This window comes from Dipodomys spectabilis, unplaced genomic scaffold (genome assembly GCF_019054845.1).
Source record: "Dipodomys spectabilis isolate Male_0828 unplaced genomic scaffold, ASM1905484v1 ptg000095l, whole genome shotgun sequence".
In the NCBI taxonomy this organism is placed as follows: Eukaryota; Metazoa; Chordata; class Mammalia; order Rodentia; family Heteromyidae; genus Dipodomys; species Dipodomys spectabilis.
Genome location: NW_024870772.1, coordinates 35,317,911 through 35,334,558, shown reverse-complemented (window position 1 = coordinate 35,334,558; position 16,648 = coordinate 35,317,911). Strand labels below are relative to the sequence as shown.

Here is a 16,648-nt window from a genome sequence, read left to right as displayed (position 1 = left end):
GTTGAAACTGTTTTGGGAAGCAGGAAAGAGAAAGTGATAAAGTTTGACTGGAAAACATTATAAACATGGGTGGAAAAGTAACAATGAAATCCCTCCCTGTATAATGTAAGCTAATAAAAAAGAATAACCAACGAAAACAAGGGCTAGAGGTATGGCTCAAAGTGTCAGAGCATCAGTTCAATAAGCATGAAACAGTTCAAATCTCAGTACTATGAAAGAAAAGTAATAGAGGGCTGGGAATGTGGCTCAGTGGTAGAGTGCTTGCCTAGCATGCGTGAAGCCCTGGGTTCAATTCATCAGTTCCAAAAAAGCTGGAAGTGGAGCTGTGGCTCAAGTGGTAGAATGCTAGCCTTGAACAAAAAAGAAGCTCAGGGACAGTGCCCAGGCCCTGAGTCTCAAGCCCCAGGACTGGGGAAAAAAAAAAAAAAAAAGAAAAGGGAAAATAAAGGTTAAAAAGAGGTCTTATTCACATCACTAAGTTAGGAAAATTGCCAGCTGTTAGTTTCAACTAATTATTAAGAAAAGGAAGCTCAAAAGACAAGTTTTTCAAAAAGTTATGATTAAGCATGTTGTGCCTCACCTATTTTTTTCACAACAGAAACTACAAACCCTATTAGGTCCACTTCAGAGCAAGGTGGCTGAAAGTCTGGATCTAATAGTCTGCTGAACTGAAGGGGCTTTCTTGGCTGGTAAACCTGGAATAAGATTTCATCTGAAGCCTAAAGAAAACAAAACAAACATTCAGTATATGAAGATTCTATAAACAAATAGGAACTTATCAAAATTGAAAAATTATAATGAAAGGACGGTACTGGTAATTGTTGATACTGAGTTCTTTTTGTTGCTGCCAACTGTATGTTGGCTCTTTCCGATTTACATTTCGATTTTGATGTTGCAAGATGATAGATTCTGTATCTGTTTCCCTCTGTTAACAGGGACAGTACGGCTGACGATGGACGCCAGATGCTCAAGGTAACTATGGAAAGATGAAGAAGACACAATGGGAAGAATTGGTAATCATTTGGTTAAAAGTAAACACAGACAAATAATGAAGATTAAAATATTGGATTATTATTTTGTGAGTAACTGATAGCTGATTTGCACCTTTGATTCACACTGATTTTAGACTACCTGATGAGCAATCATTTCATTAAAGTTATATTTTAAATTAAGAAACTATAAAAACAAAAGGATAAAAGATAAAACAAAAACAAAAATTTGCATACTAACCTGCATCTCTTCCTTTTTCCCCATAGCTTACAATACACAACTTCCACACAGGTGTAACATCCCTTGATAAACGTTCTTCCCCCTTTTCAGCAGATTCCATCGCCTTCTGGAATTCCAACTGGATCTGTGCTTGTTTTTTATCATTCAACATTTGTTTGTGATTATTCAAGGCTCTTAACTGCTCTTCACTGAAGTAACTCTGTGACCATTTAAACATTAAAATAAAGGGTAAACAAAGCAAAAAGTCCCACCTACTGTAACTAGACTGATTTAAATAGGAATAAAATCAAACAGATTTAATTTTTTAAAAAGATTTTTTGTCAGTCATGGGGCTTGAACTCAGGGCCTGGGCATTGTCCTTGAGTTCTTTCAAGGTTCTTTCAAGTTCTTTCAAGCTAGCGCTCTACCACTTTGAAACACATTTTCCAGTTCTTGAGTGGTTAATTGGAAATAAGAGTCTCACGGGGACTGTTTGGCCCAAGCCGTCTTCAAACTGGGATCCTCGAACTGGGATCCTCATCTCTCAGCCTCCTGAGTAGCTAAGATTTACAGGCCTGAGCCACCAGCGCCCAGGCAGATTTGGGTTTCTTAAGCCTCTCTATATAGACATACTCTAATCATAATCTTAACCAACTACACAATAAATGGCTAACAATGAATGGACACTGTATTTGAGAAGTAAGATTTCTGTTTGGTATATGTACTCATTCATTTAATCCTCACAACACTCATGTGATCTGGGTGGAGGTTCTCAGATTACTATGTAAGTTGTTTCCATGCTACAGTTGAAGACACTGAGGCACAGGGAATAAATGGCTGCACAGGACACAGGGAGAGGTTGACTCAAAACCCTTCATTCTTAGCTTCTGTAATATAATTTAATAACTTGTCAGAAGAGTAGATATAATTTAAAAGACATGTGCTACAAGCACTTTTAGCTCTGCCTTTTCTCCTACTGAGGGATCATAAAAACTTTAACAAAAATAATAAATGAATAGTAAAACAGGAAATGGAATCTAGACATTTAACATACTAGACTGCTGTTGTCATACACTTGAACATCTTCAGGGAATATTCCTAAGGGATACAATTTTTATACCATATAGATGTTTTCCTAAATACATAGACAATGTTTACTTTGAACATGAATTTTTCTTCTAATATGTATTTTGTGAAGGTCTATACATTCAGCATTACCAGTATAAACAAGTTCTTTTAACAGGGCTATTTTAGAAATTTCTGGCTTTTTTCTCCTCTAAGAAGTATAATAATTTTATCTAACTCAAAATCTCAATCATATGTGTTAGTGCCTTAGAAATAACATACTTTTTAAGTTTTCACTTGATAGAAGATGGGAAAAAAACCCTAAGAAATGAGTAAGAATGGGGACTTAAGAGGTAAGTTGCTAAGTTGGAGCCAGTGGTTCACACCTGTAATCCTAGGTAGGTGCAGAGGGCTCATACCTGTAATCCTACCAACTAAGGAGGCTGAGATCTAAGGTTTGAAGTTCAAAGCAAGTCTGGACAGAAGGCCATGAGACTCTTACCTCCAATTAACCACCAGAAAACTGGAAGTAGTGCTGTGGCTCAGAGTAGTAGCGCACAAACTTTCAGTGCAGCAGCTCTGGGACAGTGCCCAGGCTCTCTCTCTATTTTTATTGTGAACATACTGTACAGAGGGGTTACAATTACATGGGCAAGATAATGAGTACATTTCTTATCAAAGCATTGTAGCCTCCTCCTTTGTTTGCCCTTCACATCCCTTCCCAGCCTCCCCCCGCCCAGGCCCTGTATTGAAGCCAATGACTGACAAAAAAAACGATAAGTTGCTTATTCAGCTACTCAGTCTTCTAGATCTCATTCTGTCCCCTATTTCCTTCTTATAATATAGGTAAATGCCATAAAAGGAGATCTGATAAATATTTTGTTAATTTTTTGTAGACGAAACTATATGAGCTTCCACAAATAAAGCTTAAATTTAAGAGTTTTCCAGCAAGAATACTTACAGGCTTTAAAACGAGACTCACTTCTCACAGGACAAGTTCAAGTTGTTAAGACTGGAGAACTGAAGGAATTCTATTAAGATAGAACTGCTCACCTTACTGATGGAATACTATTTTATAGTATACTATTTAAGAAAGTTGAAATCATTCATAATATGTATTAAATCATCAAGTAAATGAGAACAATAAATAATCATCAGTTTCCCTAACATGTACCATCCCTCTCCTATCTACCAAATCCTTGAACTTTAAAATTTTTCTCTTTCCTTCCCTCCTCCTATATTGTTTTAGACATCAAGGTGTTGAAATTTAAGAGGTATTATTTATTTATTTTTTTCCAGTCCTGGGGTTTGAACTCAAGGTCGGGGAACTGTCACTAACCTTTTTCTCAAGGCTAGCACTCTACCACTTGAGTCAACATCACTTCTGGCCTTTTCTGTTTATGTGGTACTAAGGAATGGAACCCAGGAACAAGCACTCAACCACTAAGCCACATTCTCAGCCCGGTATATTACACTTATATGGAACACTTACCTAATTTTTTTTGTTGTTGTTGTTGGTTGTAGGGCTTGAACTTTGGGCCTGGGTGCTGTCCCTGAGCTCTTCAGCTCAAGGCGAGAGCTCTACCGATTGAGCCACAGTGCCAGTTCTAGTTTTCTGGTGGTTAATGGGAGATAAGTGTCTCATGAATTTTCCTGCCCCGGCTGGCTTTGAACCGTGATCCTTAGACCTTAGCCTCCTCAGTAGCTACGATTACAGGCGTGAGCCACCAGCACCCAGCTTATCTAATTTTTTATGTGGAATCTTTAGATACATTATCTAATTTGATCCTAAAGTATGGATTATAGTCTCATTTTATAGCTACTTTGTTTCCAGTTTGCTTAGTTAATAAGCAATAAACCTGTGGTTCTAAAGCCCATGTTATTTCTAATAGTTCACAGCTTCTGAAAGATTCTCATTTTAATATGCTTAAGGCATACTGTGAAAAATCCTAAAACAAACTGACAAAGAGATGAGGACAAAGAAATTAAGACCTTATAAGATCTTTGTTTTTATCTTTTTAGGTGTTTAAGTATATTTTTTCTTTCTGTCATCTACCTCTTACTCTCACCTGAAGGTAATCTGGGTCTGGTGCATTCCTTACTGCTTCATAAAGCTCTGCTCCATCCTGAAGAGCACGAACTTGCTGCCTTGTTAGTGCATGTGATGACATACTTGGTTTTGTCATGTTTTCTAGGAAAACAAAAAGCATCATAGTTGACAGATCTGAGGCTCATGGTTTAAAGCCAGAGCAGGTAGGAAAGTCCATGAGACTCTTTTATTGTTGTTGTTGGTTGTGGGGCTTGAACTCTGGGCCTGGGCACTGTCCCTGAGCTCTTCAGCTCAAGGCGAGCACTGTACCACTTGAGCCACAGTGCCATTTCTGGTTTTCTGGTGGTTATTTGGCAGTAAGAGTCTCATGGACTTTCCTGCCTGGGCTGGCTTTGAACCATGATACTCAGATTTCAGTCTCTTGAATAGCTAGGATTATAGTGTCACTGGTGCCCAACCCATGAGACTCTTATCATCAATGTACCACCAAAAAAGTTGGAAGTAGAGCTGTGGCTTAGGTGATAGAGCAAAAAAGCTCAAGGACAATGCCCAGGTCTTGAGTTTAAGCCCCAAACAGGTGTGCACACATACACGCACATCCATGCACACTCATGTACACACATGTGCGCGCGCTAGCATACACACACACACACACACACACACACACACCACTAATTAGTTAAAACAAAGACAAGTCAAGTAAAAGGACCTCAGGGGGAGATTAAAACATTAAAAAATAATAAAATCTACAAAATTTTCTTTGAAAAACTGAACCTATTGTAATTGTTCAAAGTTTAGAGTAATTTTAGTTGAATGAAGGGGTCTCTTGTTTAGTCATGAAAATAAGTTTCTTTAAAATAAAATACTAAAGCCGGGTACCAGTGGCTCACGCCTATAACCCTAGCTACTATAGGAGGCTGAGATCTGAGGATCGCGGTTCAAAGCCAGCCTGGGCAGGAAAGTCCACGAGATTCTTTATCTCCAATAAACCACTAGAAAACTGAAGTGGCACTGTGGCTCAAGTGGTAGAGTGCTTGCCTTGAGCTGAAGAGCGCAGGGACAGCGCCCAAGCCCAGAGTTCAAGTCCCATGACCGACCCGCCCCGCCCCCCCAAAAAATACTGAAAATCTAACCTATCTATAGATTTACATAGCTTATAAAGTTATATAAAGTTATAAAAAGGGAATCTTCAACAAACAGGAAGATTTAAAAATGTACATTTATGTCATTTAAACATAAAAATACAGTTGGATTCTGGTGGCTCTGCCTGTAATTCTACCTACACAGGAGGCTGAAATAGGAGGCTTATCTGCTTAAGCAGATAAAAACATGAGACTCCATCTCCAATTAAGTAGTCAAATGACAAGACTATAGGCATAGCTCAAGTGATAAAGCACCAGTGGTGAGCAAGAAAGCCAAGTGAAGCTGGGCACTGGTGGCTTACACCTATAATCCTAGCAACTCAGGAGGCTGAGACCTGAGGCTTGTAGTTTGAAGCCAGCCTGGACAGGAAGGTCTGTGAGACTCTCTCGCCATCTAACCACTGCAAAGCCAGAGTGGAGGGAGGTGTAGCTTAAGTGGCAGAGGGCTAGCCTTGAGTAAGAAAAGAAGCTCAGGAGTTGAAAATGTGGCTTAGTGGTAGAGTGCTTGCCTAGCATGCATGAAGCCCTGGGTTTGATCCTCAGTACCACATACACAGAAAAAGCTGGAAGTGGTGTTGTGGCTCAAGTGGTAGAGTGCTTGCCTTGAACAAAAGAAGCTCAAGGACAGTGCCCAGGCCCTTTCTCAAGCCCCAGGACTGGCAAAAAAAATAAAAAAGAAAAGAAGCTCAGGGACAGTGTCCAGTCCCTGAATTCAAGTCCCAGGATTGGCACCAAAAAAGGAAAAAAAATAAAGCCAAGTGAAAGCTTGAGGCCCTGAGTTCAAACTATGGAGTGCATGCATGCACAGGCAGACACACAAAATTAATCATAAAAGCACTGACTTTTATTACGCAAGTTGATACTGCAGAGGTATTATGTTCTAGTTCCTTGTACATCAACACATGAAAACTAAATCCAATGAAAGAAGTATAGTGATGTAATAAGAACACTGGAGTTGGGGATGTGGTTTAGTGGTATGGAGAGTGCTTGCTTAGCATGCATGAAGCCCTGGGTTTGATTCCTCAGTATCACATACACAGTAAAAGCTGGAAGTAGCACTGTGGCTCAAGTGGTAGAGTGCAAATCTTGAGCAAAAGAAGCTCAGGGAGAGTGCCCAGGCTCTGAGTTCAAGCCCAGGACTGATAAAAAGAAAAAGAAAAAAAAAAAAGGCTTATAGGAAAGGGAAAGTAACCTGATATTCTCTCCGTCATTGCTCCTTTTTTCCTAATATTAAAAACGGATTCTCTAGATATGTGAGTCCTGAATCTTAAGAAAGACTTTGCTTAAGGTTCTGAAGAATGCTGAAGCATGTTATTTTGTACTCTCCAAGACAATTACTAGTATCTGAAAGCTTTGTGTTTTGAAAGAAGATAGATAATTCAGAATCAGTTCAATGTTATTTCTGAAAGATATAATATTTATAAATAAAATTCAGAGGTAGAATTAAGAGAGAATCTATTACTCAAAGACAAGTTGCTTAATAATAAATATTGAATTAGAAGTCTCTGTAATTTTCTTCTTTTTGTTCAAGACTCAGACTCTTTTTGTTCAAGACTGGCTGGCATTCTATTACCTGAGCCATGCCTCCAACCCCATTGGTTGTTTTTATTTATTTATTTTTTGTCGGTCGTGGGGCTTGAACTCTGGGCCTGGGCGCTGTCCTTCAGCTCTTCAGCTCAAGGCGAGCGCTCTACCACTTGAGCTACAGCGCCACTTCCGGTTTTCTGATGGTTTATTGGAGATAAGAGTCTCACGGTCTCTCCTGCCCAGGCTGGCTTTGAACTGTGATCCTCAGATCTCAGCCTCCTGAGTAGCTAGGATTACAGGCGTGACCCACCAGCGCCCGGCTTCCATTGGTTGTTTTTATTCCCTGAAATTGGGACTTGAACTCAGTATCTGATGCTTTTGTTGTTGTTGTTATTGTTGTGGTCATAGGACTTGAACGCTGGGCCTGGGCACTGACCCTGAGCTCTTCAGCTCAAGGCTAGCACTCTACCACTTGAGCCACAGCACTACTTCCAGCTTTTTTCTTTTTGCTTATGTGGTGCTGAGGAATCGAACCCAGGGCCTCAGGCATGCAAGGCAAGTGCTCTACCACTGAGCCACCTTCCCAGCCCCCTAAAACATTTTTGTCTGTCACAGGACTTGAACTCTGGACCTGGGCACTGTCCCTCAGCTCTTCAGCTCAAGGTGAGTACTCTACCACTTGAGCCACAGTGCCACTTCCGGTTTTCTGATGGTTAATTGAAGCTAAGAGTCTCATGGACTTTCCTGCCCAGGCTGGCTTTGAACTGCTATCCTCAGACCTCAGCCTCTTGAGTAGCTAGGATTATAGGTGTGAGCTACTGGTGCTTAGCTCTAAAACATTTTTACATGAAAAAAATCTGTATAATGTTTAACTAACTCATTTACCTTCATGCTTTTCAAATTCTGTTTGAATTTTAGTGAATAAAGCTTCTAGTTTCTTTTGTTGGGCCTCTGCAAATTTTGTTGCTTCCCTTTCTTCTTCTCTTTCATTTCGAAATATATACAATCCAGATGGTGTCTTCTCCATCCACTGCAGAAGAGTTGTATAAGAAAAAAGTATAACAGAGAGGGAAGATTCAAATTAATTGTTCCAAAAGAAAAAAAAAATTAAAAAATTAAAAAAATTTCAACAATATCATACCTGTATAGGATATACTCTTTGAACAATGACATCAGCACAACCAACATTTCCTCCATCACTGAATAATGATGACAAGGGCAGAGGGAAAGGTCTAGGATCAGGAAAGAATCCAAGTTTGGTGTGCCAACAGGCAGGCCGAGTACTATTAGCTGAAATCTGCACAAATTCATGAATAAATCACTTTAGAAATTCAAAATATGCTCAACTGTATTAGAACTTTCATAAGTTTTCATGCTTTTAGGTCTGCTTTTAATAATCTCATGAGGATTAGTAAAAAGTGATTATGTGGAAAAATAAAAATAATTTCAAAACAGTACTTAAAATATAGAACCTTGATGTTTATTTACCAACTGTAAAAAATATTTCTAAGGCTGTTACCTAAATATTTCTACTGGTTAAAAAACTTCAATTTAGACATGGTGGATTAAAATGTATTTATTTACCTAGATTTCCTAAAATCCCACAAGTATAAATAGAACTAGAAAACACAGAAAATGAGACATCTTCAAAAGGTTGGAAGCTAAGTATTTGATGGACAAGTAAATGACAAAAGCAGTCTGAGAATAATTATGGCTAATAAAAACGGCAAACACTGGGCTAGGGGTATTAGCTCAGTGATATAGTACTTACTGTGGTACCTGATACTTGGCATGGTGTTAAGTGCTTTATAGCTACTATTTGTTTTTTTTTTTGGGGGGGGGGAGGGGCTTGAACTTAGGGCCTGGGTGCTGTTCCTGCGCTTTTGTGTTCAAGACTAGCTCTCTTACCACTTCAGTTACAGCTCCACTTCTGGCTTTTTTGAATTTAACTAGAGATGAGTTTAATGAACTTTCTTGCCCTGGCTAGCTAAACTGGGGTCCTCAGAGCTCAGCCTCCTAGTAGCTAGGATTACAGGTGTGAGCCACCAGAACCTTGCTAGGTACTAACATTTAATCTTTATCACAACGCTGAAAGTTATCTCCACTTCACAAAGAATAAAACCAAAGTATAAAGAAAAATCACTTAACCTGGCCAAGATTACTCAGCCAACAAACTTGTTGTAAGAAGCCTATACAACACAAAATAATTCAAAGAACACACTCAGAAATTGGAGGCTAAAAGTACTTCTGTAGGTAGGAGCATAAGGCGGGGCAAAAGACAGGATTGGAAAGAGTTAAAGTCTGTACAGGTAGCTCAGACCCTAAGCATCCAGGTGGCTGTTCCTCTGCCTTACTACAAACCAACTGAGGGGGCTTCTCTTTTTGGAGAGACTGAGCCACATATAACCTGACCACAAAGGTGGCAAAGGGTAAGGGAAATGTATTGTTATACTGAAAACAAAACTAAAACCCATATGCTGACAAGTTCCTCTATTAGTATCTTTATTTTGTTCAACTCTTAATAGTCACTAATGTCCCACTGAGAAGTTTCACTTTGCCATGAATTCCAGTCAGTTGACTGATTCTCTCTCTGGAAGATGACTTATCAGACTGTCATCATGGGTTTAAGGCAAGTCTCTGACCTGAGAGACCCAAACAAACAGAAAAAGAGGTACTCACAGGTAAAAATGGCAGAGAGGAAAAAGAAACAAAACACACCTAAAACTCAACATTATTCAACAACTTCAGAAACATGGAGTGAGATTGAAATCTACAAAATAAGAACCAAATGTAGTAATGACCACAAAAAAATGTAGGGAATAATAAAAGGGAGACACAAGCTTCACTTAAAAGATTTAAAGAAAAAATAAAATTACTCTAGAAAGCAGGAAAAGAGCAGAAGACAAAACATAGAAGCCGGGCGCCAGTGGCTCACACCTGTAATCCTAGCTACTCAGGAGGCTGAGATCTGAGGATAATGATTCAAAGCCAGCTTGGGCAGGACAATCTGTGAGACTCTTATCTCCAAATAACCATGAGAAAAATCCAAAGTGGCACTGTGGCTTAACTGGTAGAGCAGCAGTAGCCTTGAGCTGAAGAGCTCAGGGACAGTGCCCAGGCCCTGAGTTCAAGCCCCACAACCCAAAGCAACAACAACAACAAAAAAGGAGAAAATACACAGAAAATTAGAAGAACAATCTTGGAGGCCTACTGCCCAAATATCAGGAGATCCAGAAAAAGAAAAATGAGAGTAAATTCAGTTAAAAAAAAAAAAGACTCAAAACACACCTCTACTTCTGGATGTCTGTTTTGTGGGTAATTGGAGTTGAGTCTCATGGAGGGAGGGCGGGTGGGAGGCAAAGTAGAAAAACAAAGGAAGGGGTAACAAGTTTAACAAGAAATGTACTTATTACCTTACTTATATAACTGTAGCCTCTCTGTACATCACCTTGACAATAAAAAAAAAAAATCTAAAAAAAAAAAGCCTCATGGATTTTTCCTATCTGGCCTTGCTTATAACTGAGATCCTCAGATCTTAGCTTCCTAAGTAGCTAGAATTACAGGTATGAGTCATCAAGGCCTGGCTATTGCTTATTGAGCTTTTGTTTTGTGTAACCTGATTTACATGTTACTCTTTCTAAAGCATTCAACTACCTTGCAAGGAGGCATTTTTATCTGCCTTTTCTGTAAAAGGATGACAAGCTAAATAAGCTGCCTGAAAATTATGGTAATAAATGGCAATGCAACGAAATGAACCAAAGCCTAAGCCTGTATTCTTTTCATGTAGTCAGTGTATGTTTCAGGTGTTAGCCACAGCTAGGAATGCTATACATCAGGCTTTTGTGTCTTATTTATAATCCTTTATGTACTTTTGTGTATGTGATTATATTTATACACATATATATATATATATATATATATATATATATATAAATAAATCCTAATATATTTTATGTATTTTTTTGCTTATGTGGTGCTGAGGAATCGAACCCAGGGCCTCATGCATGCAAGGCAAGTGCTCTACCACTGAGCCACCTTCCCAGCCCCTATATTTTATATTTTTAAAACATGCATCAGAGGCTGGGTATATAGCTCAGTGTTCACCTGCCTTTCATATACCAGGCCGTGGTAGCAATCCTCAGAAAGGGACTGAGGGGGGAATGGCCCAACATGGAGTTAAAGCAAAATAAGTATTTTACCTTAAGCATGCTTAATTTACAAAATGCCTTCCTTAATTAGAGGGATTGAAAATACAAGAGAAGTAAATCATCAACAGTGTTACCTCATAAATAACTTCCAACAGCAACACTGCACATCATTCAACACAATACCCTGCGAATATGGTTTCAAATCTACACAGTGATGAAAGTTCATTTATTACTACATATTTGAGAAGTACTTAAATCTAATTCTCTACGGTGTAACTGGAATAGGAACTGAGTCAAGAAAAAGGGGAGAAGCAAAACTAGGAGAATAAAGGGCAATAAGGGATCTAGGTACCAAAACTCAATTCTGGTGCACAATTACTTTTGCTCTCTAATTCAAATTACATTAGCTCAAGAAATAACTCTGGTTCTCCCTCAAATAACTCAAACTGTCTGCCGCTTATATTAAGATTACCAGTATACTTTGAAGAAATGCAGCATCCTTAATGATATTAAGTGTAAAACTTCTCTAGAATTTAAGTGACTCAGTGACTGCTTCTTAGAAGAGTGCACATTAACCGAACTCACCTTTAACATAAGAGAATCTGGGGCTTCCAGAGGTGCACAGGCATCAGGGGAGCCTATCAGCTCTGCTCCATGAGTAATGATCTTATGTCCCACAGCCAATCTCCCATTCTTTAAGAGAGCTAGGAGCGGAGGGTCTAACTGGGCCTTGACAGAATACCATCCATCTGTAAGTTCGAGCATGGCCACATTTTTGGTATCTGCACCATCAGTTTTGTTGCTACAAGTTTCAGATGTACTTGAAATGATGTCAGAAACACAGAGAACCAGTGTCTTTGCAGGCGTATCATCCCTTTCCATGATCTTTTTTATGGCTGACCTTTTGCTTCTATCAATTTCCATGTCATATCTAAAAGTAAAAACCAAATGCCTACTTTAGAAACTGTGCATACAGAACTTCATTGTAAACAAAGTCACTGAAATATTGGGAATAAAAATTAATTTGTCAAAGAAATGCTGGGATGATTTAAACACTTTTATCGAGAAATGATATGTATTAAGATTTATGTTGTTAAAATATGCATACTAAAGGTAAAAATACTTTATTTGGGACTCCCAAATCATGGCTCAAATTAGCAATTCATATTCTTCTCATATTCCTAGAAGTTTTCAGGGGCTGGGGGTTTAGCTCAGAGGAAGGGCGCCCACCGGCGCACACAAGGCCCTGGGTTCGGTCCTCAGCCCTGGGGAAAAAAAAAACCAACAACCAAGAAGTTTTTAAAGGGGGCAGGGAGGGAAGGGGAAATAAGGGGGCATCTGAGAGGTGATGAGAGAACAGCTCTACACAACATGAATTAACAGTGTGCCATGGGAGCTGTAATTGACCACTGGCTTCTACATCTTTTTTTTTTTTTTTTTTGGTTTCAGTACTGGTGCTTGAACTCAGGGCCTTGAGCTCTTGCTATACTTTTTCATTCAAGGCTGATGAAACACACCTCTACTTTTGGCTTTTTGCTGGTAATTGCAGATAAAAATTTTGCAGGGGGAGAGGGGAGTATGGGAAGGGATGGGAAGGGGAAACAAAGAGGAGGCAACAATGCTTGATAAGAAATGTACTCGTTATCTTGCCCATGTAATTGTAACTCCCCTGTACGGTATTCTCACAATAAAAAAACAAAAAAACAAAAAACAAAAAAACCTTGCAGGTTTGTCTGGCAGGTGTTAACCTTTGACTTTCAGGCCTCAGCCTCCTAAGTAGCTAGGATTATAGGGCTGAGTCACCAGCATCTGGCTTTTTACATTATCTTTCACACAAAGTTGCAGGCTACAAAAGAGCCTGAATCATACAGCAGTATATAATTACTGAAAGCGATGCTTTCAACTTACCTGTACTTTAGTTGAAGAAGTACCCTTTCTGGGTTTAGGCATCTATTAGCAAATTCCTTAGGAAAAGAAAATTCCATAGCTGCCAGCTTCCATATAAGCCATCTGTAATGATTATAGGCCCAAGCTCTAGAAATAAGTTTTGGATCCACACCAGGGGTATCACACAGAGCCCTGAACAAACAAACAGAATAATGAAAACCACATAGTATGAAACTGGATTCAACAACAATGATTATTACCTGTATAAAAGACTCAACTGTGCAATATCATTCAGTAAGTTTGTATGAGTGAACATATAATCCACAATATATTTATAAATATAGTTTTGAAAAATATAACACAGAGCATACAAATAAAGTATTAAATTATTTAATGATGTAGCATATGAATGAAAACTCCATTTAAGAAAACAGTCAAAATAATAATTTCAACTCATAGAGGTGTTTCTGGAAAATGAGTCAATAATTTTATTTTAGATTATTTTCTTACTTTTCAGCAATACTGGGATTTGAATTCACAGCCTTGCCCTTGCTTAACCTGGCTCTACTACTTGAGCTACATCTTCAGCAGTGTTTTTTGTTTTTTCAATTTTCTGGTTATTTTGGAAATGGCATCTAGTGTACTTTTCTGCCCAAGATTTCCTAGAATCACCATCTTCCATATCTCAGCCTATTGAGTAGCTAGGATTACAGCCACCAGAACCCAGCTTTATTTTTCTTATTAAAGAGAATAGTTTTTAGAAATTACACAAGAGGGGCTGGGAAGGTGGCTCAGTGGTAGAGAGCTTGCCTTGTATGCATAAGGCCCTGGGTTCCATTCCTCAGCACCACATAAGTAGAAAAAGCCTAAAGTGGTGCTGTGGCTCAAGTGGTAGAGTGCTAGCCTTGAGTTGAAGAGCTGAAGGACAACGCTCAGGCACAGAGTTCAGGCCTCGTGACTGACAGAAAAAAAAAAAAGGAAATTATACAAGAATGATCTGCTATGTGTGTGTGTGGGGGGGGGGTTGAGGGGGTAGATGGGAAGGGGAAACAAAGGAGGAGGTAACAATGGTTGATAAGAAATGTACTCATGCTGGGTGCTGGTGGCTCAACTAGCTACTCAGGAGGCTGAGATCTGAGGATCGAGGTTCAAAGCCAGCCCGGGCAGGAAAGCCTGTGAAACTCTTATCTCCAATAAACCACCAGAAAACCAGAAGTAGCACTGTAGCTCAGGTGGTAGAGTGCTAGCCTTGAGCTGAAGAACTGAGGGACAGCACCCAAGCCCAGAGTTCAAGCCCCATGACCAAAAAAAAAAAAAAAAAAAATTGCATTGCCTTGCTCATGTAATTGTATTATAACAATAATAAAAATGTACAATACAAAAATGTATTGTAACAATAATAAAAAAAATGATCTGCTATAGTTCTGGTGTTTTCCTTGATACCATTCCCTCTCTTCTCAAATTTCTAATTCTGCCACATTTCTTGTTTTTATGCTTAGTATTAACAGGAATAATCAAGAGAACCTGAATTCAGTTCCCCCTCTACACCTATAGTACCTATATCTTTACATTTGGCACCTCCCTTATTTGTGTACTAGCTCCCATACTGTTATGTAATCAAGATCATATACTTAGAACATGCCTCTGCAAATGTATCATTAATATTTCCCTCTTTACTGGACAGTATCCATTAACATTAAAAGGGATTTTTCTTTGCTACATTAAAATACATAAGTAAACTAATGCCTTTTAATACAGCTCCTCTGAGTATCATTTCCTTGCCTGTTTAAATAACTTCTCCAAACTTCATGTTGAAACTTAACCCTGATATATGAAGAGGCAAGGTATACTGGTCTGTCCTTGAAGGGGATAATGGGACCCTGTTTCTTTTGCATTCTGGCCATGAGGTAAGGGGTTCTCCTCCATCACTCCCATCATTATGTGGTGCCTTGTCTCAGACTCAAAAACTAAGAGCCCACCAATCAATCATAAACTGAAACCTTTAAAATGGGAAACATTTTCTCTTTCTAAATTGATTATCTCTGGGTTTTGTTACAGAAATAGAAAGATACATAAGATATATAACTAGCACATATATCACATCACCAATTTTTCTTTCTGTATCTGGCAAAATTTACCAGCACATTTTCTGTTTTTTTGTAAAGCACACAAACCACCTTTTGTTCCTACTTTGCCTTCTAAATACTTTCCCTTTCTCTACCTTTCTGCTTGGCAATTCCTGAAAAGGCAACTGTATTCATTGTTTCTAACTCCTCTTCTTCAATTGCCATTTAACTGTACTCTAATCAGACTTTCATTCTACCAATCTAATGAATTATTTTTTACTAAAACTTGAATAATCTCTACAGTGGTAAAGGCACTGGGTCAATTCTCATTCTTCATCTTAACAATTTTCTCCAACAGCAACTGTCATAGCCAGATATTTTCTATTCCTGAAACTTGATCGTGTACATGCAATAAGTACACTATACTTTCTTGCATTTATTTCTAACTTTTTTGGTCGTTCTCAGTCTGTCAGTCTCTCCCTCTCTCTTTCCTTTTAAATTTTAAGACAGATGCTTGGTATGTAGTCCAGGCTGGCCTCAAACTCACAATCCTGCCAAAGTTTCCCAAACACTGGATGACAGGCATGTGCCACCATGTCTGGTATCATTCTCTTTTTCATGGCTTTAAGTTCCATCTATATGCTGACAACTCTCGAACTTCTCTCATACTCCAAAAATGTTTACCTACGTCTACTATCACATCTCAAGTTTCAAATATCTAGAGATGAGCTCTCAATTTCCCTTCCATCTTTTGCTCTTCTCAGTCTGGCAGTTACATGGCAACTCTGTTCTTTCAGCCATTTGAAAAAGAAATCTTTGGGGGCACTGTTATCCTTTTCTCATACTCTAGATACAATTCTTGAGCAAATTTTGAGGATGCCACCTTCCCAAAACACTCAGAATCAAATTGCATCTTACCAACTCCCAAGCCGAGTCCCATCAACCATCTCACATTTTGATTATAACAACTCTCAGTTTCTACCCTTGTTCCTATTTCTACAGGCCAAGGTCCAAGGCAGTCACAGTTGTTTTTGAAAATAAGTCTGACCACATCACCTTCTTAAACTTTCTAATGGTTTACTCAGAATAAAAAAATTGCTACTTGGGCTGGGAAGGTGGCTCAGTGGTAGAGAGCTTGCCTCATATACATGAGGCCCTGGGTTCCATTCCTCAGCACCACATAAGCAGTAAAAGCTGGATGTGGTGCTGTGGCTCAAGTGGTAGAGTGCTATTCTTGAGCTGAAGAGCTGAGGGACAGCGCCCAGGCCCAGAATTCAGGCCCCATGACGGACAAAATAAATAAATAAATACTTAAGGAATAAATGTCAAGTTTCTCAGGAATATCTCTGAGGTCCCATCTTTCTGCCTCTCCTCTTCCAACCATTCATGTTTCTTTCTGCTTTATTTATTTATTTATTTATTTTTTTGGGTCCGGTCGTGGGCCTGAACTCTGGGCCTGGGCGCTGTCCCTCAGCTCTTCAGCTCAAGGCTAGCGCTCTACTACTTGAGCCCCAGCGCCACTTCTGGCTTTTTTTTTTTCTTTCTGCTTATGTG

At 39.0% G+C, this 16,648-nt stretch overlaps 1 protein-coding gene across 1 annotated transcript in view; it reads right to left on the bottom strand.

Moving 5' to 3' along the window:
• The window catches only part of Brca2 (BRCA2 DNA repair associated), a 63,730-nt gene that overhangs the window by 9,149 nt on the left and 37,933 nt on the right, over nucleotides 1-16,648 (bottom strand). Inside the window, exons 17-24 of the mRNA XM_042685667.1 lie at nucleotides 13,050-13,220; nucleotides 11,727-12,072; nucleotides 8,135-8,290; nucleotides 7,879-8,023; nucleotides 4,344-4,465; nucleotides 1,231-1,429; nucleotides 813-976; nucleotides 581-719 (exon numbers count right to left, since the gene is read on the bottom strand). Of these exons, the coding sequence (XP_042541601.1) occupies nucleotides 581-719; nucleotides 813-976; nucleotides 1,231-1,429; nucleotides 4,344-4,465; nucleotides 7,879-8,023; nucleotides 8,135-8,290; nucleotides 11,727-12,072; nucleotides 13,050-13,220 (1,442 nt within the window). The remainder of the gene's footprint in view (nucleotides 1-580; nucleotides 720-812; nucleotides 977-1,230; nucleotides 1,430-4,343; nucleotides 4,466-7,878; nucleotides 8,024-8,134; nucleotides 8,291-11,726; nucleotides 12,073-13,049; nucleotides 13,221-16,648) is intronic.